At 47.4% G+C, this 21433-nt stretch overlaps 1 protein-coding gene across 2 annotated transcripts; it reads left to right on the forward strand.

Moving 5' to 3' along the window:
* Nucleotides 1–755: 755 nt before the first annotated feature.
* Sft2d2 (SFT2 domain containing 2) lies at nucleotides 756–15152 on the forward strand. 2 transcript variants are annotated; one of them, XR_009383197.1, is made up of 9 exons: nucleotides 756–864; nucleotides 5293–5379; nucleotides 5574–5659; nucleotides 8524–8605; nucleotides 9855–9890; nucleotides 9992–10050; nucleotides 11828–11857; nucleotides 14576–14667; nucleotides 14886–15152. XR_009383197.1 is itself a non-coding variant. In XM_059280542.1 (8 exons), the coding sequence occupies exons 1-8, from the start codon at nucleotides 802–804 to the stop codon at nucleotides 14613–14615; spliced, it is 483 nt and encodes a 160-aa protein (XP_059136525.1). In that variant the 5' UTR covers nucleotides 756–801; the 3' UTR covers nucleotides 14616–15152. The 2 variants fall into 2 exon arrangements, 1 of the variants encoding a protein (XP_059136525.1); XM_059280542.1 differs by having other exon boundaries at nucleotides 14576–15152.
* Nucleotides 15153–21433: the final 6281 nt, after the last annotated feature.

Consider the following 21433-nt stretch of genomic DNA (forward strand, 5'->3'; position numbering starts at 1 on the left):
TGCTAGGCAGTCTCTCACTGAGCTACACTTCGGTCTCGGTGTTTTTCTGAGCCAATTTAATCTTAATATAGGTTTTCCAGATTTCCTCAGCAACCAGTGTTCTAGGTGAGCAAACTTCTGTCTAGCCTGGAAGATTCCATGAGTTCATTTGGATTCTGTTTCATAGCCTCAGTAATGATTCAGCCTGATTAGAAGTAAAGCATTCACGAAACACAAAACTATCTCATTCTCCTCAGCCAATTTGTCATCTGTTCGTAGGCGTTGTCCAAGTCATATCTCCCGAGCCATTTCCCCTAGGAATTAGGGAGGAATTGCTGCTTTCCCTGATACACACATTCACACTGCCACAGCCTGTGGCACATTGATTTGTTCCAGGCAGCCTGTTTTGTTTGTTCGTCTATTTATTTATTTTTTGAAGATCTTCTGCGGTGTATACAGAACCACCAGCGGATTAACTTCAGCATCTATGGGTAAGTCTGCCCAAGGCCTCCCCTGCGTTCTTCCGGGCCCTGGCACGTGGTGGTGGTGCTCGGCGCTGGAACGAAAGCGTGAAGCCCGGGCGCGCAGCCAGTTTGGTGTTGTGTATCTGACTTCACCCCAACTCTCCAAGTCCGCCCCGGGTGACCCCTAGGAGCTGGTGTAGGGGGCGTGTCTGGCGCGGGGCATGCCGGGCTGGCAGGTGGGCAGGTGCCTGGGCGGGGCGCGCCGTGGTTGGAGGCGGGCGGGCGGAGGGGCGGGGGCCATGCACCCGGAAGAGCGGCCCGCGGAGCTAAGGCGACAGGCGGCGGCTGGGGGCCCGACATGGACAAGCTGAAGAAGGTGCTGAGCGGCCAGGACACCGAGGACCGCAGCGGTCTGTCCGAGGTGAGCGCAGCCCCGGCAGCCAGGATTTCTTGGCCGGCTGCCCTGCTCCCCTCCCACTCGCGGCGCCGAACTCAGCCGGGACAGTGCCACAGGTGGCAGCGCGGGGACTTTGCAGAGGGCGTGGCTCCCGATCCCTTCCCAACTTCCCCTCGGGAGGACAGGGGCTCTGGTGCGAGACCCGAGAAATCTTTGCGAGTGGAAGTGTGGGTCCCGGGGCCTCCTGGGTCCCTGGACCTGAACCCCGGCTCCTTCCCCCGCCACTGCAGCTGGACCGGCCAGGGCTCTCCCTCTGGAGCCGGGCGAGTCCGGCGGCCTTGGTGGAAGGAGCCCCTCCTGGATCACCGGCTGGCTGGCTTTGGTTGTGGGTTATGAGTTCCAGACCCGCCCTTATTCATACTGCATAAGTAGTAGCGAAACTCCGTGAATGTCTGGTTAACAGGGACCTACGAGGTCTCTGAGATTCCAAGGTTCATTCCTAGACTATAGATTCCCAAGCACCCCCGGAGACTGCCAGGGTGTTTGTTTTATTAGGGCTTTGATGGCTCGGAAACCTGCCCAATAAGGCCCTGTGCTCCAGAGCCACTGAGAATGTCTTATTTTAGGTGCTTTGGGAGTTTGTTTACATTTTCCTTTCTCAAAGACAGAGTTAACATTTTACTTCATGTATCCTTAGCCCCAGTTTCCCCTTCTGTGAAACAGGGGTGTTGAACAAGATGATACGACCTTTTCTCCTTGGAAACTGAGTTCCTCTCTAATATTTACTTGTGTTTCTCGTGGTTTTCCCAACATTCTGCTCTCACTTTTGTGGTTGATTTTGTTCTGAGTTTAGTCTTTGCAAAAACACAACCGCACTTCAACGGGAATAAGAGTTTATTTTGAAGCCAAATAGAGCGACCATGGCCTCGGGGCAGATTCCATTACTGCAAATTCAGTGTTCCAACATAACATTTGGATACATTTCTATAGTAACAAAGTAATAAATCAAGGAACTTGCTAAGTGTATCAGTGGCAACACTAAGTAGGTGGTTACGGCAAAGTGGCAGAATCTCAGTTGTAGGATCTCCCTAGGCTTCTCTAAAACCCATGGATTGTGGAAGCTTGGGTTTCATTAAGTTAAATTCCAAGATGTCTTCACCTGTTATCACAGGTGCGCACGATATGACTGTTTAGGGGGAGCTAAAGAGAGCCGGAGGTTAGTTGCGATCAGACTCTGAACCTGCAACTTTCCAACCTATCCACAATCATTAGGATTAGAATCAGTACTTTGTATGTTTTAAAAAAATTTCATTTTTTATCTCTGGCTTCTTGTGAACTTTCGTCTGAGATGAAGCCTAAAAAAGCCCCAGGACTTAGCTGACCCTCATTGTCATGTAAAGATAAACTTCATAGAAGTCCACAAGCTGTTGTACAAAGTTGGGGCTGAAGCGGAGACTGGGCGTAGTGTTGGCAGTGAGTGTTCTTCATCTGTAGCAGTGGGTGGGCCTTCGGGAGTGAATAGTGTAGCGCCATTTGAAAACAAATGCAAAGTTTCCCCCCCAAATCGTGAGTGCCTGTGTGGAAACAGTGAAGGGCTTTACCCTCCTCTTAAGCCCAGGCACTTATTACATCTATTTTTAAAAGAGTGTTGGCTTCACTCTTGTTGGAAAACATTGTCAGTTTCCTCTTTCCTAGTAAGATTCCTGTTGATGTGCGTCATTCTGTGGCATTTCCAGGTCTTGAACTCCAGGAACTGTTCTGTAGCCAATAGGGTTCGTTGTCAGGGATGTTTTGGCTTCGTGATCACTTACTAGGTCCAGCCTCCTTTTAAGTACTAACTAATGTGGGCACACTTTCCATGGTTTTGAGCCTGGAGAAACTGGAGGATTCTGTGGTGAAATTCCTGTTTGTGTGGTTAGTTGGATGATGTTGCCTTCAAGTCTTTTCAGTTATATAACCCGAAGAGGTTGCCAGAGACGTTCGAAAACATTTTATAATGTATTTTAATGCCAACTGTAACAGTATGTTTTGTTTCTTCTGTCCTTCCTAGGTAGCTATAAGGTTGGTAGAACTCTTACTCACAGTCTATGCTAAGTCTTCTAATTGATACGCTGTCATCATAAACACCCTTAAGTCCTGGTTTCAGTGAGTCCTTTCTGAAAGAATAGGCTTTGTGTTTTCTGGAAAGGGTTCTTGGGGCAAGGAAGGTCTGAAGGGTGTCTGATCATAATATGCAGGAATACAACAGCGTTCCTTTCTCACCTCCTGGTTGCCAGCCCCACCTTCCTGGATAATCCTTAGCTCTGGCCCTTGGCAAGAACCCCCCTGCCTTCTCCATCCTGGAGTCAAAGGGACCTTTGTGCGTGCCTGCCAGTCAGACAGCTTGTGATTCCCCACATTCCCTACACAGTCTACCCAGGTACTGTTTTAACTCTTTTGATTTTGGAAACAAACTCTGTGCTGGCAGAGTTTCCAGAAACTCCAGCTTAGAGAGAGATTTTCCATCAACTGAATTTGCCTTCATAAAATGGCGAAAAGTATTTTCCTTTCACTGAATCTGTTTAGAAGAAGCTGAGCAAAAGCTTCCTCCTCTTTCCTTGACCAAGTGACAGAACACACATCTAGTGGGAAACATGGTGAATTATCCCTGCTCCCACTCTATGTTCCCCTCCCTGCTAAAGAAAACCAATCGGCAGAGCCAGGTCAGCATCTGCACACCCGAGCTCCCCTTCCGTAGGCAGCACAGCCTCGCAGAGTGAGGAAGGCTGCCTCCTACACTGTCACCCAACAGATGGAGGAAGGCAGGGGAGCAGGACCACTCCCTCGGCCCTGACTGGCCCCGGTTCAATGACGTGTTTCTAACCTGTCAAACCAGAAGCTGGAAGAGAAGACCACGAGGCTCCCTAGGTGTGACAAGTACTGTGCAGAAAGGTCCGTTCCCCACCCAGAAGAAAGGAATTTGGGTCCTCAAAAAGGCTCTCTCCCCACTTCCATAGCGTCGCTATGACATTGTAATGTCACACATACGGACACACAGAGCACCTGCAGAAACCTGGCACAGAGAATGACCCTGAAGAGAAGGCACAGTTAGGGCTGGGCTGGGCTAGGGGTGTAGCTCAGAGGTACAGTACTTGCCTAGCATGAGGGAGACTTTGGGTTCCTTCTCCAGCACCTCAAAAAGGGGGCATACAGCAACTACATTCCAAATATTTGTCCTTATACCCACAGGTAAGTGTAGTCCTCAGTTTGATCTCTCAGTGGCAGCTTCCTGTGTCCATCTGTGGGCAGTGAGCCCCCTTGCATCTTAAGGACAGTCTAGGAAGGCCTGTGGTACAGTGGTTTGTCGTCTCTGACATGGGAAAGGGCCATGGAGATCTGCTCTCCAGCTTTTCCGTTTTAGTAGTTTTCCAGGAAATTTCGGCTTCCCTTGGACTTAACCTGGAAGAAGCATTAGTCATGCCAAGGATGGTAGAGAGTCGAGATGAGCGGGTAGTGATTGATTAGCTAAGATCTGGCTGACTGTGGCTGACTTGGCTGTTGCTAGCACGATGTAAGTAAGAATAAGTAGCAGGGATGCATCCTCAGAAGTTTGAGGGCCTTCTCCCTTTGAGGTGCCGGAAGTGTTGCAGCAACTTCTGCGGGTGGTCGGAGAGATAAGAGAACAAGGCCAGTGGGCCAAACTGCCTTAGAGGCCGGTCCTTGTCTTCTCCCGTGACCCAGGCCCTATCCTGTGACCCAGGCCCTGTCCTGTGACCCAGGCCCTGTCCTGTGACCCAGGTCTTGTCCTGTGACCCAGGACCTATCTGGCAGAACCCTGCCCTTCCATTCTGCCTGGGCTGCAGTAAGGCTTTGGGCTGTGCTAAGGTTAGCTTCCCTGCCTGTGTTTGAAGCAGGAGATGCAGCAAACTTCTCTAAGCTGCTGGAGGCAAGAGTCAGGTCTATAGGAGTTCACAGCTCTACTAAGAGCTGGATGTGATGGTTAGCTGTGAATGTGTAAGCTTCCATGTTTCTTTCCTACCCCAGAGAGTGTTGACACCCTCCCTCCCTCCCTCCCTCCCTCCCTCCCTCCCTCCCTCCATTCTTTCCTCCCTCCTTCCCTCCCTCCCTCCTTCCCTCTTCTCCTCTCTCCCTCCCTCTCCCTTCCTCTCTCCCTCCCTCCTTCTTGATTTATTTGGTGTGTGTGTGTGTGTGTGTGTGTGTAAGTGCAGGTGGGCAGCACTTGTGTGGAAGCCAGGGGTCAGCCCGCAGGACTCCTCTCCTGCTTCCTTTCTGTGGTTTCCGGTGATGGAACGTAAGTCCTCAGGTCTGCACTCCAGACCCCTTTGCCTGCTGAGCCATGTCGCCAGCTCTAAGTACCATTTCTCTTGGTCCTTAAGGCCATTTCCTAGTTAATTGTGAGTCTTCTTCATTTTCCGCAAATGTGTGTATGCAATTGTTGTTCTGAAACCGCAGGTTGTGGAGGCGTCGTCCTTAAGCTGGGGCACCAGAATAAAAGGCTTCATCGCATGTTTTGCCGTAGGAATCCTCTGCTCATTGCTGGTAAGAGTTCCTTCCACCCTTCCTGATTCTCGGCTCTATTCTTTTCCTTTTGCCTGCTTTTCTCTTTGCTGCTTCATGAAATTGAATGGTTGGGTGGGGGGGGGGGCGGGGAGATCCGAGGCCGGGAGGGCAGCTGTGTGGCTCTGGTGGGCGTGGCATTGCTGTGCTCACGTGTCCTGTGCTTCCCCTTCTAGGGTACTTTCCTGCTGTGGGTGCCCAGGAAAGGACTGACCCTCTTTGCGGTGTTTTACACCTTGGGGAACATGGCATCAATTGGGAGGTAACCTTTTCCTTTTCTCCTTTTCCCAACCTTGCTGTTTATTGGATGATAAAATGTCCATCATATTTGAGGGAGGGAGAAGAAGGATGCTTCGTACCTTTAAGGAGTTGGGAAGAAGGAGGAGTTTTGGCATGTATCACGTTCATATCCTCTTATTGCAAAACATCCTGTGTCTTAGTTTATCTTTCGCCCCTGGGAGAGGGCCAGAAAACGGGTCACCACTTCTTCACCTGTGAGGGAACCACAGCACAAAGCATGGGGATGGTTTCCCCGGGGCACACAGTACGGCCAACCCTCCTGTGTTGGATTCCCTGCCCTCAGAGACTGGCTGCTTCTGCTGCTTCTGACAGCCACCAGACGGGCGAGGGACTGTGCACCTGGGACCTGGTTGCTGTGTAGTGCCGGACCATCCTGGGCTTGAGGACCAGGCTCCTGTGTCAGGGCATCTGATGGGTGCCCTCCAGGGGAGGTTAGCCGTTCTGCTCGCTTCAAGTGCACAGGAGTTGACCACCTCCACCTGATGCTTCAGGCACACCTGTGCAGACAATGCCAGGCCTGCCTCTGGTGGGAAATGCTCGCCTGGCCCTATCAGAATGGACTTCAGGAACCTGACAGGGCCATCTTTCCTTCCCTGTCCCTCTCCCCCGCCATGTTTCTGTAAATGACTTCAGAGTCCTGTGGGGAAAGGGTCCAGGAGTACAAGTTTTCCGCTGTTAACTCAGCCATAATAACTCAGTTGCTCTTGTCTTTTTTTTTTTAATATTTTCAAATATTTTTCTTTTTTTGTATATGAGTCTTTTGCCTGCATGTGTATCTGTTTGCCACACATATGCCTGGAGCCTGCGGAGGTCAGAAGAGGGCACCAGATCCTCTGGAACTGGATTTAGATACAGTTGTGAGCCACCATGTGGATGCTGGGAATTGAACCTTGGTCCTCTGCCAGAGCAGCCAGTGCTCTTAACCACTGAGCCCTCTCTCCAGCCCCACTGTTGTCTGTTTTACTTGGTTTTCTTCCCCATCCCTGTGGCCATTTATCCCCACTGATTGATTTTGGAGTCATTGGATAAGTCCTGTCGCTTCTGCTGGACTCAGAGACTACAAAAGACAGGCACACTGGATCTCTGTCACCAGCGAGGCAGTGAGACATGGACCAGTGTCACAGCAGATAATGTGCAGAGAGGCTCTGCGAGGGCTGGCCTGACAGCGGGTCGGGGACGGCTTCCTAGCAAAGGTGGTACCTGGACTGCTCTCAGCTCTTGTCCATCTCCTCCTGCCTCAGCTACTCCATCATATTCTGTTGGGTTTCCACACCCCCTTTTTGCCCCCCTCCAGGCTCCTTTCTTCTGAGCTATGGGACCTTCGTGTGAGCCCCCCATGTGGCTCCCTGCCCCCTCTCTGCAGGTGGAATCCAGACTTGGTGCTTCTTCCCAGGCCAGTCTCTCTGTCTGTGGTCCTGCCCATCTCTGCTCCCCACTTGTCATTTGTTAAATCCTGCCTCTAATGTCACCTCGTGTATGAAACTCTGCTGATCACCACCTCCTTCCCGGGACTGGTGACCTTCTCCTCCAGGGTTCCTCCTGTCCCATTTATATTTACGTGCCAGCATGGGTAGCAGTGACTGATGTTGCCCTTGAAGCTTTCTCAGGTACTAGCTTTTGTGGGTTTGCCTTGGGGTCCCCAGTGTGGGTTCAGTGTACAGAGTGAGCGTAATTACACAGATCTGTTGCTTACTCCAAAAGAACTCTTTAGCAGTTCTTAGTGGGACAGACTCCATAGCACAGCAGCGGGAAACAGTGGAGGGCACATTGTTATTTCGTGGTGTTACTAGGAGTTTCTGACTTCACACAGATTTATACACGTGTGCCTTGAATCTGCTGCTTACTCTGTTTGGTGGAGAACCTCTGAGCTTGGAGACTTGAGCTCAGAAAACAGCTTAACTTCAAAGAGGGGCAGACATATTGTCAACAACAAAAAACAAAACAAAAAACTGCGCCTTTCATTGAGTGTTGGTAGTTAATGACATCTGCTGTCACTTGTATTGAGTGCCAACTGTAAGGAGCTCCCACTGTTTGTCACTTGGGGTGCACTTCCTCGCGATCCAGAGAGCGTGGCGAAAACCTGGTGCCTGTACTTGATGTGGTTGGTAGGTGTGTGTATCCGCTCACTTGTCATTACTCCCCTTAGCCGGCCTCCAGTTTCCTTCATACAGATTCACTCTAAGGGTGCCTTTAGGACAGATGGGTTAAGTACTGGCTCTTCGGATCCCGAGCTGTGTGGTCTCAAATAGGTAAGCTCATCTCTCCCTTTCAAAGCTCTGAAATAGGAACAGTGACAGCCATCTCAGAGTCGTTGAGGGGCCGAGTGAGTGCTGTATGTACACCTGACATTTAGCAAGCATCCACCTCTAGTAGATGCTGCTCTTACCATCATTAAAATTCCTGGAGAGTATGAAAGCAGAGAAGTGTTTGTGTTTTTTGTTTCATAAATCCGAGCTCTTGGTTTGTTTCTGTGGGTAGGTAGTCAAGGAAGCAGAGTCACCCCACCCAGAGAGAGGGTGATGTGAATGACTCCACAGTCAGACCCACGTGCACTTACGGCCCTGCTCTTCTATTAGTGGGGTGACCTTGGTTATGTAACCCCTTGGGCTTTTTCCTCCTCTCTAAAATGAATGTACTAATTGTCCCTACTTCATAGGTCCTTGATGGATTAAATGAGGACAGTGCACAAAAGGCCTGCAAGGCCAGTGCCTGGCAAGAGCCGCGCGTACTAATGCTGTTCCTGTTTTCGTCACAGGAGCTCTTGGGGAGGTGGCTGGTGCGCCTCTGCTCTGCCCCCAATGGCTCCTGTGTGTGTTTGCCTCTTAGTACCATCTTCCTCATGGGGCCAGTGAAGCAGCTGAAGCGCATGTTTGAGCCTACGCGTCTCATCGCCACCATCCTGGTGCTGGTAAGGACAGGCGGCTTGGGAGGTGGGAGCCTGGCCTCCCTTTCCCTTTTTAATCCTGGGGATTAAACATGCTCTCAGGCATACGGGGCTTCGTAAGTTGTCCAGGCTGGCCTTGAGTCTACTGTCTGCTTGCCTCACTCTCCTGAGTGCTGAGATTGCAGGCATGAACTGCTGTGTACGGCTGAAAGGTTTTCTCTCTCTCTTTTCTTTCTTTCTTTCCTTCCTTCCTTCCTTCTTTCCTTCCTCCCTCCCTCCCTCTCTCTCTCTTTCTTTCTTTCTTTCTTTCTTTTTCCTTCTTTCCTTCCTTCCTTCCTTCCTTCCTTCCTTCCTTCCTTCCTTCCTTCCTTCCTTCCTTCCTTCCTTCTTGCTTTTCTCTGTGTAGCCCTGGCTGTCCTGGAACTCACTCTGTAGGCCAGGCTGGCATTGAACTCACAGAGATCTGCCTGCCTCTGTCTCCAGAGTGCTGGGATTGAAGGTGTGTACCACCACCACCTGGTTTTATTTCTGTCCCATCAACACAGACTATCTCTTTCTTTTTTTGACCCAGTTATCCATGTAGCTGTCAAAATCTTTCCAGACCCCATTCTCATAATTATCAGTATTGTGAGGTTTGAACTTGATTGGCATACTTCTAATTTTAGTTTAGTTTGTGGGTCTCCCATTCATTCACACAAGAATGTTCTCTACGGCCATGACTGTGTTTGCTATTTATTTACATCCTTTCAGATGTCAGCGTAGTGCTGGACACAGAGTGTTTAGGTCACACTGATTAAGGGATGATAGAGGAGTATGAAGAAAGGTATGGAAGGTGGCGGGAGCAACCACTGTTTTTTCCAGCTTCAGATGTAGATGGCCTGACAGCTCTGTAGTGGAAAGACTTTCTAGAAAGGACACAGGGCAGTGTCAGGTGACAGGTAAACAGATAGGCTTCCTGGCTGTGCAACTGACATCTCATGGTGACCTTTGTTCTCACGCACCTTTTCTACTCCAGAGCTAGGTCACAGAGAGGTTGGTGACCCGCTTACTTTTGTGTCTTGAATGCAAAGATTGATGAGTGAATGACTGGTCCAGAAAGGTGCTTTCATTTGCCAACATTTAGGGAGAACTTAAAATAGAAGCACGGCTTTCCCTTTCCAGTCTGCATGTGTTTTTATATTGTTGCGTTGGATTTCTTCTCCTGACACAGTCGTTCAGGTGGGTTAAATGCTTTGAACCACATTGTATTAATTAGTGTTTCCTCTTCTTCTAGCTGTGTTTTGCACTTACCCTGTGCTCTGCCTTTTGGGTAAGTGTGAACTCTAGTCTTCTGTGACCTTTTTGGTTTAGATCCCTTGTCACACTTCCCAGTAACTGTGTCCTTTTTTTTTTTTTTTTTTTTTTTTTTAGTGGCATAAAAAGGGGCTCGCGCTCATCTTCTGCATCTTGCAGTCCTTGGCCTTGACCTGGTAAGCAGCATCAGTGTCCCTCCCCCACCCCCAGCCCTGCCTTTGGCTTGTGGAGGGAAAGGAGAGAAAACCCGTGTGTTGTGTGGGTGGAAAGGTTAGGAGGACACAGACGCTCTTGAGTTGAAGGTTTTTCAGTAAAGCAGCAGAAGTCAAGCTTCAGAAGCCAGCCAGTTGACTCGGCCCACCGCCAATAGATGCCATTAGCGGTCTTGAGTGGTCCCCAGAGGCCTCGGGCCACAGCGTTTTTGCTGAGCTCACAGTCAGTTGTGAAATGTACACATATTGCTCAGCTCCTCATGTCCGGTAAGAGCGAGGACAATGAAGGTATTATAAAGGCTGGTAAAAAGAGGCCAGGACTCAAATAGACACATCCAGAGAAGGATGCTGCTGAGAAAAGCAGTGATTGTGATGGGGTGACCATTCCGTAGAAAGATGAAGAGGGCATTGTCAGCTGAGCTGAGGGAGCAGTCGCTAAGGAAATGAAAACCCGCGTGGATGTGGGCTCAGCATCCTCACTGGAGGTGGGCCGGCTTTGGGGAATTTCAGGTGAAGGTTAGGAAATTGTAACTCAGAGGCCAAGTATAGTAAAAGGGTGGCCACAGACACGGCCTTTTAAAACCATGAATGGAACTGTAGATTCTTGGTTATTTAAACCTGTGTTTAACATCCAAGGGAGAGGTGCTGTGGAATGTATCTAATCCGAGGCATTTCCGTGTGACTTTGAAAGTTACACGAGTTAGGATGTCTGGCAGAATGGTTTCAGTACAGTGTGACTAGTCTATTTGGGATAAAAATGTCTGCCAGGATACAGAGAAAAGGGAGGCTGTGGGCATTTAAATAGACTTCTCCTGGCCAGTGAACAGCTAGTTAGTAGAAGTGGGTCTTGGGAATGTAAGCTGGATGCCTCCTTCCTTTTGGAACTTTGACCTTTTGAAGAAATACTGTTGTCAAACTGCCTCAGACTTGACCATGCTCACAAGTTAAGCATGGGTGCGTGGAAAGTGGAAGGTATGGAGGAGAATGGTGGCCTGGTTTCAGTGAGACACATTTTGCCAGTAGATACTACAAGGGCCTGGCTTGATGGCTTGTGTTTCTGGTGTGGCCTTCTTCTGGGTGCAGAAATTGGTACCTTCATACACACAGCTCTTTTGCAAGCCTCCAAGGAGTCAGCGTTCCTCTGGCTCAGGAAAATGGTGGCTCCCTTTGAACTGATGCTGCCCTTTGCTTCTCTTAAGTCTGACTGACTTACACTAGGGCAGGTGCCTCTCCCCTGCATAGTTTCTGTTATAGGCGGTATGGCTTGGGTTCTTGAAGCATTGCACCACGGTGCATTCTCATCTATAGAACGGTAGGTAGTGGCTTTTTTTCTTTTAATTAGTGGGAGCAGATAGAAAATTGATGTCACCTGGGTTGAAGTGAAATTCTCCTGAGAACTTACAAAGCATTAGATCACAACTGATGAGGATTTTATTTGCAGTTTCTGCACGTAGGACTCTGATGTCTGGGCTTCTGGAATCTGCCTGTTTTAGTGGTCCCTGCGGGCTCATGTGGTTAAGGAGTACCACAAGCAAGGCTGGGGTCAGAGGGGTTATTGTTATACAGGCCTTTTGCAGTCCTCTCTGCCATGTAGCTACTTACAGGGCCGAGTGTTTATGAGATGTGTGAGTACATACGGGTCGGGATAAATCACTGGGTGCTCTTCTAGCCTCAGGGGCTTCCTGCTGGGGAATTTTCCACTCCTCCATTCAATTTGATCTTGCTGTTCTTTTCTTTGTAGGTATAGCCTTTCCTTCATACCATATGCAAGGTAAGACAAACTATATACTTAGAAATAGAGATTCTTTGATTTGTGAACCATGATGTGTTTATATAGGACTTTTAATTCTTAAAAGATCTATTTATTCTTATTTTAATGTGTATTTTACCTGCATGTATATTTATCTACCATGTGTGTGCATTTCTTGTGCAGGTTAGAAGAGGGTGTTGAATCCCCTGGAACGGAATTAATAGACGGTTGTTAGCTGCTGTGTGGGTGTTGGGAATTGAACCTGGTTCCTCTGGAAGAGCAGCAAATGCTCTTAACCACTGAGCCATCTCTCTAGCTCCTGCATATGGGCTTTAGTTTGGAGATTTTAGTTTGGTTGCAGGAAGCACATGTTATTTTATTTATCAGTACTAAAATTCTTTGAGCTAGTTAGGCACAGGTCATGGATCTACTTTATAGATTACTGTGATAAGATTGGTTCTCCTGATCTCATTATTCAACTAGTGATGTGTTGGCCAGACTGTAAGTTTCTGGTGTTTGGGGCATCTACTCTAATAGAAAGTGCAATGATACTCATTAGTATTCCTTTAATTTGTAGCTTTGAGGTGATGGGGGTCCTTAGTGCATGCCTGTTTTCTTACAGGGGCTCACTCAGGGAAAATTTCAGAAGGGTCTAGAGGGAAAGCAGGGCCAGGACTCCCGAGGACCAGCGCTTCCTAGTCAGCAGTGTGAGGTTGGTGACTTTATCGACCACCAAGACCTCAGATGAGACTTTGATAAGTGGAGTGGGTATGGCTTGCTTATCTCCAGTGGCTGGGAGTTTGTTAATTAACCACTTTTGATGGTGGACTTTTCCCAGTTAGTCACAGGACCTCTGCCTCTGATTCCATTCTAGCGAAGCTACTTAACTTTATTCTTCTCGGTCATCTACTAAATAAAAATATTTAGTAGATCAGATCTCCTGCTGACAGTGATTTGAATGTATTGGGGAGTGAGCCAATAAGCCCAGAAAGCGTACCTTTTTGTGCATGGGATATAACAGGAGTATAACAGCTGTGAATATTGCCTTTGGGGCAGGAAGGAACTTAACCTGAGAAAAATATGGGCAGGGATTTCCCCAGGAGCTAGCTTGCTATACGAAATAAGCCAAGGTCTGCTATATTTGAGCATCTACTGAAGTATTTATCTCTTTGACAATAGTTTGACCATGTTTGTAGGTCTCTAAACTACCTACATAATTTACTGGGCCCAGCACAAGATGCAAATGTGGGTTCCTCCTTTTAAAGTGATTAACAATTTCAAGATTACAGCACTACAGAGATGGCTCAGTGGTTAAAAGCACTGGCTGTTCTTCCAGAGGACCTGGGTTCAATTCCCAGCACCCACATGGTGGCTCACAAGTGTAACTCCAGTTCCAGGGGATCTGATACCTTCACACCAATGCACGTAAAATAAAATTAAATAAATTATTTTTGAGAAGAATTTCGAGATAGTGACATTAAGGTATTAGACTAGAGTGGACCTTTCTAAGAGCCTCAGGTAGCCGCAGTTACCCAGGAAACTGGACTCGGGTCCAAATTGATCAGGATGGGTGTGGACGAGTGATGGAAACATTGTAATTCTTTTTGAACCAGTGAGTTTTTGTGTTGAGCAGATGGGTCTTTCCTCTAGTAGGGAGGGAATCACAGAGTGAGTTCTGAGTCTGGCTTCTAGAATAGCTTTCTCTAGTTTCCACAGAACAGATTATACAGCTGAAAAGGTTTTAAGACCAAGTGAGTTTGTAAACTAGGTTAAGCAAAATGAGGTGGGCTCTGGCCAGCGTTCTAGGTCCCTCAGTGTGCTGTGTGGCCTGTCAGGAGGGGACCGATTTTGGCAGTAAACCCCCTTACCTTACTTTCAGAGTACTCCTAGGACTTCAGCATGCAGCAGACCTGGACAAATCCTTCACTAGAGTCTTTTTAAATTAAAAAAAAAAAAAAAAAAAGACACATTCTCTTATGTAGCCCATGTATGCCACAAATGTACAGTCCTTTGCCTCAGCTCCCCGAGTGCTGGCATTACAGGCATGTATCAACCATGCATGGCTCCTTGATGGCTTTTGATGCTCAGTTCATTGCCTGCTCAGGTACTTGGGTTCACTCACCTCATGTGACCCTCGAGTCCTTAGTACCTGAACACCGAGAACACAGTATCAAACCTGGAATGAGGCAAGGGTGAGAGCTTCGGGGTTCCTTCCTACAGACAGGTGTAGTGTGGGAGAAAAGAGGTCTGCTTGGACAGATAAGCTATCTGCTGAGCACCCACTCAGTGCTTCCCTGAGCTACACTGAGTCCCAGGCCCTAAGTGAGCCTGTTAGTAATGCTCAGTGCCTGTACCCAGCTCCCTGTGCCAGGGAGCTCCCGGAGGTATTCCTTCACAGTCTTCTGCTGCTTCCTGGTGCTGTGGCCCTCGTGACCACACCTGAATGATGTCAGTGTGTTCTGTGATTGGCTGATGATGTAAAAATGCAGCAACATGTACTAGTCCCCAGGACCAGTCTGCCTTTGACTGATGAGGAATTTAAAACTCCAACATGACCAGTAATGTGCCCAGGAGAAAACTGCTAAGATACATTGGCACTGCTGTTTGATGACTGGTTCTGACCTCGCCCTTTTCGCCTTCAGCAGCGTGGTACCCTGGGAAATGCTCAAGGAAGGTCTTTGCCATTGGGAGCCCTTGGAGTGATAACGTACCATTCATCTCCGTGTTTTTCCTTCCTAGGGATGCTGTGAAGAAGTGCTTTGCTGTGTGTCTTGCATAGTACACTGCCAGTCTGTAGAGAGCACCGTGGACTGAAGCTGGTGGACAGTTTTGTAAATACCCTCTCAACTCTGTCTCACAGACATGTGCCTTTAACTTGCAGCAATGTGTTGCTTGCAATTTGGACATTTTTGAGGGTTGCCGTGGGAGCAGTCATGAATCCTAAACCCTAATGTCTGTAGCACAATGTGGGGTTCTGTGGCTAGTGTGGGGGACTCTTCCTCATGACCATTTTCCTCTCTGGATGGTTTCAATCTTTGTTTAATCATAGCAGCAGATAAGACCCAGGAGCCACTGCTTCCCAGGCCACAGCAGGAAGGTCTACAGAGATTATAGGAATGCAACAGGACGTGCAGAATTTTGTTGAAGATTTGCCCCTCACCAAGGAAACCGTTGTCACTGCCTCACAGAGCGTCTTCCCTGGTGTTTGAGAACAAGTGATCTCCTAAGCCCCTGGAGATCCTGCCCTAGATACATTGTTCCTTCCTATGGATGCGCCATCTTGCTGTTCTCAATCACAACTGCCTATGGAATATGTTTTCTGGTATTCAGTGTGGATTCTTTCTCTTGTCCTCACCCTCCCATGTCTCTTGTCTTGTGACCTTGGGCCACTGCTTGATTGAGAGTGAAGTAGTGGCCTAAAGTACTCTTTCCTTCTGGATAAGAGCCACCAGAAAGTGAAAAACCTTCATGTTCCCTGCTCTGTTTATTTTTCTTCATTATTTATAAATGTTTACTTTTATTGATTTTATTTTCCGTTCTTCGCTGGAGTTGGGCCAAAGAAACTGCATGGGAAGACCGATCCCTTGTGGGGCCAGCAGGAAGTAGGTAGGCATGCCTGCCAAGCAACTTCTCAGTGCTCCAGCATTGGCACTCAGCCTGTGCTAGACACTGGAAAGACACCAGCCTGCAGGTGGTCATGTCTCAGCCTGATGCCTAACCACACACACAGTGTTCTTGTGTTGTTGATCTTCTCTGGTCCTCATGAGAGCCCTGCGAGGAAGCAGGATTGTTGTCTCACTGTGTAGTCAAGGGATCGAAGCTCAGATGGGTTTCCATGTCACCTGAGGCTACAGCGGTGCCAGGGTCAAGCCAGAGTCTGGATGCCTCACTTCCAGTCTCCGTCATGATGACACAGCTCTGGTTAGACCGGCCATCATCTCTCATAAACCTTTCCTTGTTTCCATCACCCTAGCCTGTACCTTTTCAGGTTTCAGCGTCTATGTTACCCGTGTCCTCTTCTACCTGCTCCCCCATCTCAGTTTTCACAAGCTTCCCTCTGCAGCTGAGTATGGTCATCCCATACTGAAAGGGAACCATCCCGTGTTCCCTTTCAACTGCTCTGTGCTTCCCGGGCATCATCAGAGTTCCTGGTAATCTAGGTTTACCCTCCGCTCTTTGTGCAAGGCCAGATCTACTCTGGGCCCTGCCTTGCCACCTCCAGACCAAAGGCAGTGAGAGCTCATCTCTTTGGTTGTGGCCAGTTGCTGAACTGTGGCTAATAACTCTGCCTTTTCTTCTGAGATGGAGAAGAATGGATAGACTTATTAGGGAAAGGGCAGCTCAGTCAGTCCAGATTCTTTCCGTGCTGTTGAAGGCACCTGTGAGGTCTTCCACCTGTCTTCAGTCAGAAAGGAAAATCATATGCTGTCCTCTGGCTTTGTGAGGCACGATCATATCCGAGGAGCTTTGGGAATCAGTTCAGGTCTCAAAAGTGCTCAGTGTCAGAAGGGGCATGGAGAGTTTAGGGGTGCACATGGTTTCTTGCTGACCCAAGGCTAGGCTAGTTGCTTCAAGTTCCAACTATCCTGGAGTCATGCACGTAAATGAGGCTGACCCCTCCATGTCCTTTTCAGTGACTTGGACTTGAGTCCAAGATGTTAGAAGGGCTGAACAGCATAGCTGTGTGAATGTGGGCTTAGAAAACAAGCAGGTCTGGGTATGAGCTGTGGTCCAGTCACATGTTGGTTGAGTCTTTTGACGTTGCCTAATGTTTGGTTCCTCAATTTCTCTATTTCAAAATAGTGGGCTGACAAATGGTGCTGGGTTGTTGGAGGATGCCAGTGAAAGATGACTGGATCAAGTGCTTGGCTAAATGTGACAGGATGAGTGTTTGGCCATTAATTTGTCTAGCGTACTTAATACTGTGTGTATTGCTGTAGACTCTACCATACATTATCTCATTCAATGATCACAGGGACTGCCAGGCAAGAGATACTGCCTTTATCATCATGAAGTAGTAGCTGCTTCAGATGCTGTCACCAGCAGGGATCAGTGAGGAGGCTCTAGGTGGGGGATGACATCTTGGATAAAAGGCTTTGGGGCCTAATTCCTACAGCCCGTGGCCAGTTTGTCTCAAAAGCTTGACTCTGGACACATTTAAGCATCTTTTGGATGGCTGTCCTCCAGTATCTTCCAGACTCCCAGATTATTTCTTCAGCTGTCTTATCCTTTGGTTATTTCCTTTCCTGCTTTTACTGGACTGTGGAAGGAAGAAATCCACTTCAAATCTGCTTAAGTCTCGTACCAAGCCAATAGCATCGATTAGAAGCAACTTAGTGAGGGAGGCTTTAGTGGAGAATTAGGGCCTCTGTTGGTGGTGTCTGTTTCCTCTCCTGTGCTTTACACTCCCTAGTTCACTGCCTGGTGAGGAGACACCACTGTTTTGGGGGAGTAATGGAAACTCTTGAGTAACCTTTGTAGAGGGGAGTGTGGTACTCAGTCGGGGTGTCTTTCTAGGTTTGGGGAGCCTCTGGCCTGAGTGCTGCCTTCCCTGGGCTGTGATCTGTGGAGTGCGACACTCAGAGGGCCACTGTGCCTTCTGGACCAGGAGAGTAGCTTAGGGTCCCCTTGGACCCCCTCTACTCCAGGTTGACTGTTGGGACACTGAGGGTGGGTCCCTGCTCACTGAGTTCTGTCTCTCACAGCTGACAGGCTTTCCCTTTCACAGACTAATCCCCGAGGAAGCTTTTTTCTCTCCTGCTCTCAGTATGGCTGCTGCTCAGACCCCAGCTCCAGGCATCCTGTCTTGGGGAAGGGTGAAATACCATTCCCAGCTCAGCATTTTCACCGTGGAGATTGTCTCAGTGCTGGGGTGTCTGTGTTACTCTCATGGTGACTTTGTGGATTATGTCTTAAGTGCCACCACCTTCCTTCCACATAGTCACTGTAGGCTGAGAGAGCAAGAAATGAAATCAAGAAATGCGTTCCATATGAAAATTACTTTTTAATACTCCATTGGAATAGATAGTTATCTGGGAAGCATCTGAAGCAGATGTGGAGGGCCGCACTGGTTTATCTTGATAACCCCGTGAGTGATAAGTGCTGCTGTATATGGGATGAGGCTTGGTGAAATGAATTGGGCAGCCAAGGTACACCTCAGGACTGTGGATTTCCTTTCCTGTGGGCACCTTATGCCCACCCTTGTGTTTACTCTTCCTCCGGTAACTTCTCGTTAGAGTCAGTTACACACACTTTGAATTCACAACCAAGCCTAAAACTTATTTTCAGCTAGTTAAGAAAAAAGAAAGATCAGTGTTTAAAACAGTATAAAGATGTTTGCTAGGCCTTGTGGCAGTTTTTTGTTTTGTTTTAATGTCCAAGTTCTTTTTTTTTTTCATAAGTTTAATATGAGCTATAGTTTACAGATAACATCCTTTTTAAAAGTGAATGAACCTTAGCCGAAATTCAGTGTAAATGCACATCTGTGTAACTGAAGTTTGACTGAAAAGGTTGCTGAGGAGGTGATCTTGAAGTACCTGCCGATTCATAATTCTATGATGTTTTGAGATCTTGTGTATGGGTATGCTAGTGAAGGGGGAAGTGAAGTAGGGTTTGTTTGATCCCAGCTCACTCAGGGTGTGGGTGGGGGGATAGTTCTACTTGGAGTATTTCCAGGCCTGCTGTGACGGACGGTGACACTTGAAGGGAGCAACTGCGTAAGCTTTGTTACCAGTTTGTCAGGTTTCCGTTGCAGTGTGGCAAACGGTAAGCGGCAGAGTCTTCAGTGTTGCGCTGACAACATACAGTGATGCCCGTTCTAGCAGGAGCTAGTAACTGACAGCTAGGCTTGGAGGTGTGCAAAGTGAGTTTCTGCAGGTTGGCTGATCTGAAGCCGAAGAGAGAAATTCGATTCAAGATGGGAGAGGTCAGCCCATGGCATCCTAACAAACAATAATCTGTGCTTTGTACTGAGAATAATGCCACTACATGGCATAGAGTGCTTGCCTAGCATGCATGGAGCCTTGAGTTCAGTCTCTGGAAATGCGTTCATTGGCTATGGTGGTACATGCCTGTAATCCCAGCACTTGGGAGGCGGAGGCAGGAGGATCTGGAGCATATTAGACCATATCTTTAAAAATAAGAAAAATCACTGGGTGGTGGTGGTGCATGCCTTTAATCCCAGCACTTGGGAGGCAGAGGCAGGCGGATCTCTGTGAGTTTAAGGCCAGCCTGGGCTACGGAATGAGTTCCAGGAAAGGCGCAAAGCTACACAGAGAAACCCTGTCTCGAAAAACCAAAAAAAGAAAAAGAAAAATCAAATGAAGTCTCATGTTGGGGCCCATGCACATGGCTCTTGTCTATTAAATGTCCAACTTTTTTTTCTGGCCTTTTCCATTGTGTTTGCTTAACTTGAATAAGGAAAGGAAAAAAAAAATAGCCCCTGAACTCTGTCCTGTGCAGTTCTGTTGTGAAGTTGATAGTGAGGCTGTGCAGAAGCCTGTGATGAAGGCACACCTATCCTTGTGGCTTTGGGCACCTGGGCACGCTCCCCCAGCAGTGAAACCAAATCCAAAATGCCTATGGTGGATTTGTATGCCTTCAGAACATTGTACCTGTTCGAATACAGTGAACTTTCATGAAACAATTTTTATAATTGCATAGGTGTAGTTGATTTTGAATGTTACTGATTGCATAACTGAATTTTTATATCCAAAAATACATTCTTGAGTACTGCCTTTTCTGTCTTGATCTATTTCTTACAATGTTTTCTTTTTACTAACTTATTTCAAAGAGAAAGAGTGTTGCTAGAGAGAGCTCTCTCTTTCTTTCACAGTTATTTTTTTTTTCCTTTTTCTTTTCTCAAATAAATGGTAGGAGCATCATGGTCTTTAACAAATCTAGTATTGTCTTTTATTTGTGTCTGCTTCTCTGGGACTCACTGAACCAAACAACTACAAGATGATGTCTTAGTGCATAGTACACATTGTAGGTATGTTAAGCTCCTTACCCCCATATATGCACACACAATTGCTATATAGTCTATTTCTCAAACGAATTAGAGCTTAAAATCCATCTAAGGACCACCAGCATTGACCTCTTTCTGACAGTGAATACAATGTGACCAGCTAGCTACTTCTCGCTCCCGCTGCCATGATTTCCCATCCCTCCAACCCTGAGCCAAAGCAAACCTGTCCTCGAGGAAGGTGCTTCTTAGCAGGTATTCTATCACATCCGTGTTAACAGCAACCAGCACACAAGACAGTGTGGTTCTTCAGAAGATCTGGTTTCATCTCCGGAATGCAAAGGTCCTGAAATAGGTAAAATGTCAGGTAAGATTTCCAAAGGTTGCTAGGAAAAAAGAACGACTCCGAAGGCAGGAAGAAACGAAGACCAGTTTCTGGAGAGAAAAGGGGCAATGTAAAGAAAAAGGTCAGCAAAACAGACGAGAAGATCAGAGACACACACAGCAACGAGGAGGAAAAGTTAGTAAGGAAATTGAAAAACAGAAATCAAAACCAAAAATGTTAGAAAGGAAACCCCCCTACAAACTAAAAAACAGTGGAATTGCCACAGTTTGGACCAAGCGGAAGAGTGACTTGGGGATGGAGGACAAGACTGAGGAAGCCATTGAGACAATGCTGCAGTGTCCCATAACTTAGGGTTATAATGAAGATGCCAAACCTGGGACTCTCTAGGATGAAAGAAACATAGAGAAACATGGAAGGCCTAGAGAATCTATTCAATGAGGTTAGAGCGGAAAATCCCCAAATCTAGAGAAATAGACACCCAACCACAAGAGCTATTTAGAAAACCGTAAACATTACTAGAGAATTACCTCTTCACAATAGTCCAGATAATAAAAACGAAGCAAATAAACATCAGAATAGCAGCAGTGCTCTGGTCAGCAGCCCTAAAAGCCAAGAAAATATGGGATGATATACTTCAAGCCCTGAAAGTAAATAACTACCGACCAAGATTGCTATAGCCAGATGAGGCTGTTTGGATGAGAAGTGTCCCCATAAGCCCCTGTATTCGAACACTTACTTGGTCCATAGTGAAGGTGATGTTTGGGGAGGTTATGGAATTTTTAGGAGGTGGAAACTTGCTGGAGGAAGTACGTCACTGGGGGCAGGCTTTGAGGGTTTATAACCATTTCACACTTCCTATTCTCTCACTGTTTCTGGTATGTGGAGGAAAGTGTGATCGCCCAGCTTCCTGCGCTCCTGCCATGCTTATTCAGCCATGATGGACATCTAGTCCTTTCAAACCATAAGTCAAAATAAACTCGTTTAAATTGCTTTTGGTCATGGTATTTTATCATAGCAACAGAAAATTAAGTAACACACCGCACCCTTTTATAAATGGTGGAAAAATAGATTTCAAGACAGGCAGAGTCTGAGGCAGTTCTTGATCACTAATCCATTTCAGAACCAAATTAAGTACTATGCACAGAGAAAGAAGAAAGTCTCAATCGTGAGATCACAGGAATGAATAAATGTCATGAGAGGAGCGAATAAAGCTACCAAGGAGTCTATCACATCCAACACAGTGAATAGTAACCCAACAGAAAGCTGCAATGAAATTACAAGAATAAGT

Source organism: Peromyscus eremicus, chromosome 15, assembly GCF_949786415.1.
Source record: "Peromyscus eremicus chromosome 15, PerEre_H2_v1, whole genome shotgun sequence".
Taxonomy (NCBI): Eukaryota; Metazoa; Chordata; class Mammalia; order Rodentia; family Cricetidae; genus Peromyscus; species Peromyscus eremicus.

Excerpts from the sequence above, each read along its gene's own strand:
- Sft2d2 (XM_059280542.1), top strand. The coding sequence starts at position 802 with ATGGACAAGCTGAAGAAGGTGCTGAGCGGCCAGGACACCGAGGACCGC. Across the intron at positions 5,380-5,573 it reads GAATCCTCTGCTCATTGCTG|GGTACTTTCCTGCTGTGGGT; the intron begins GTAAGAGTTCCT and ends TTCCCCTTCTAG. Across the intron at positions 11,858-14,575 it reads TCCTTCATACCATATGCAAG|GGATGCTGTGAAGAAGTGCT; the intron begins GTAAGACAAACT and ends TTTCCTTCCTAG.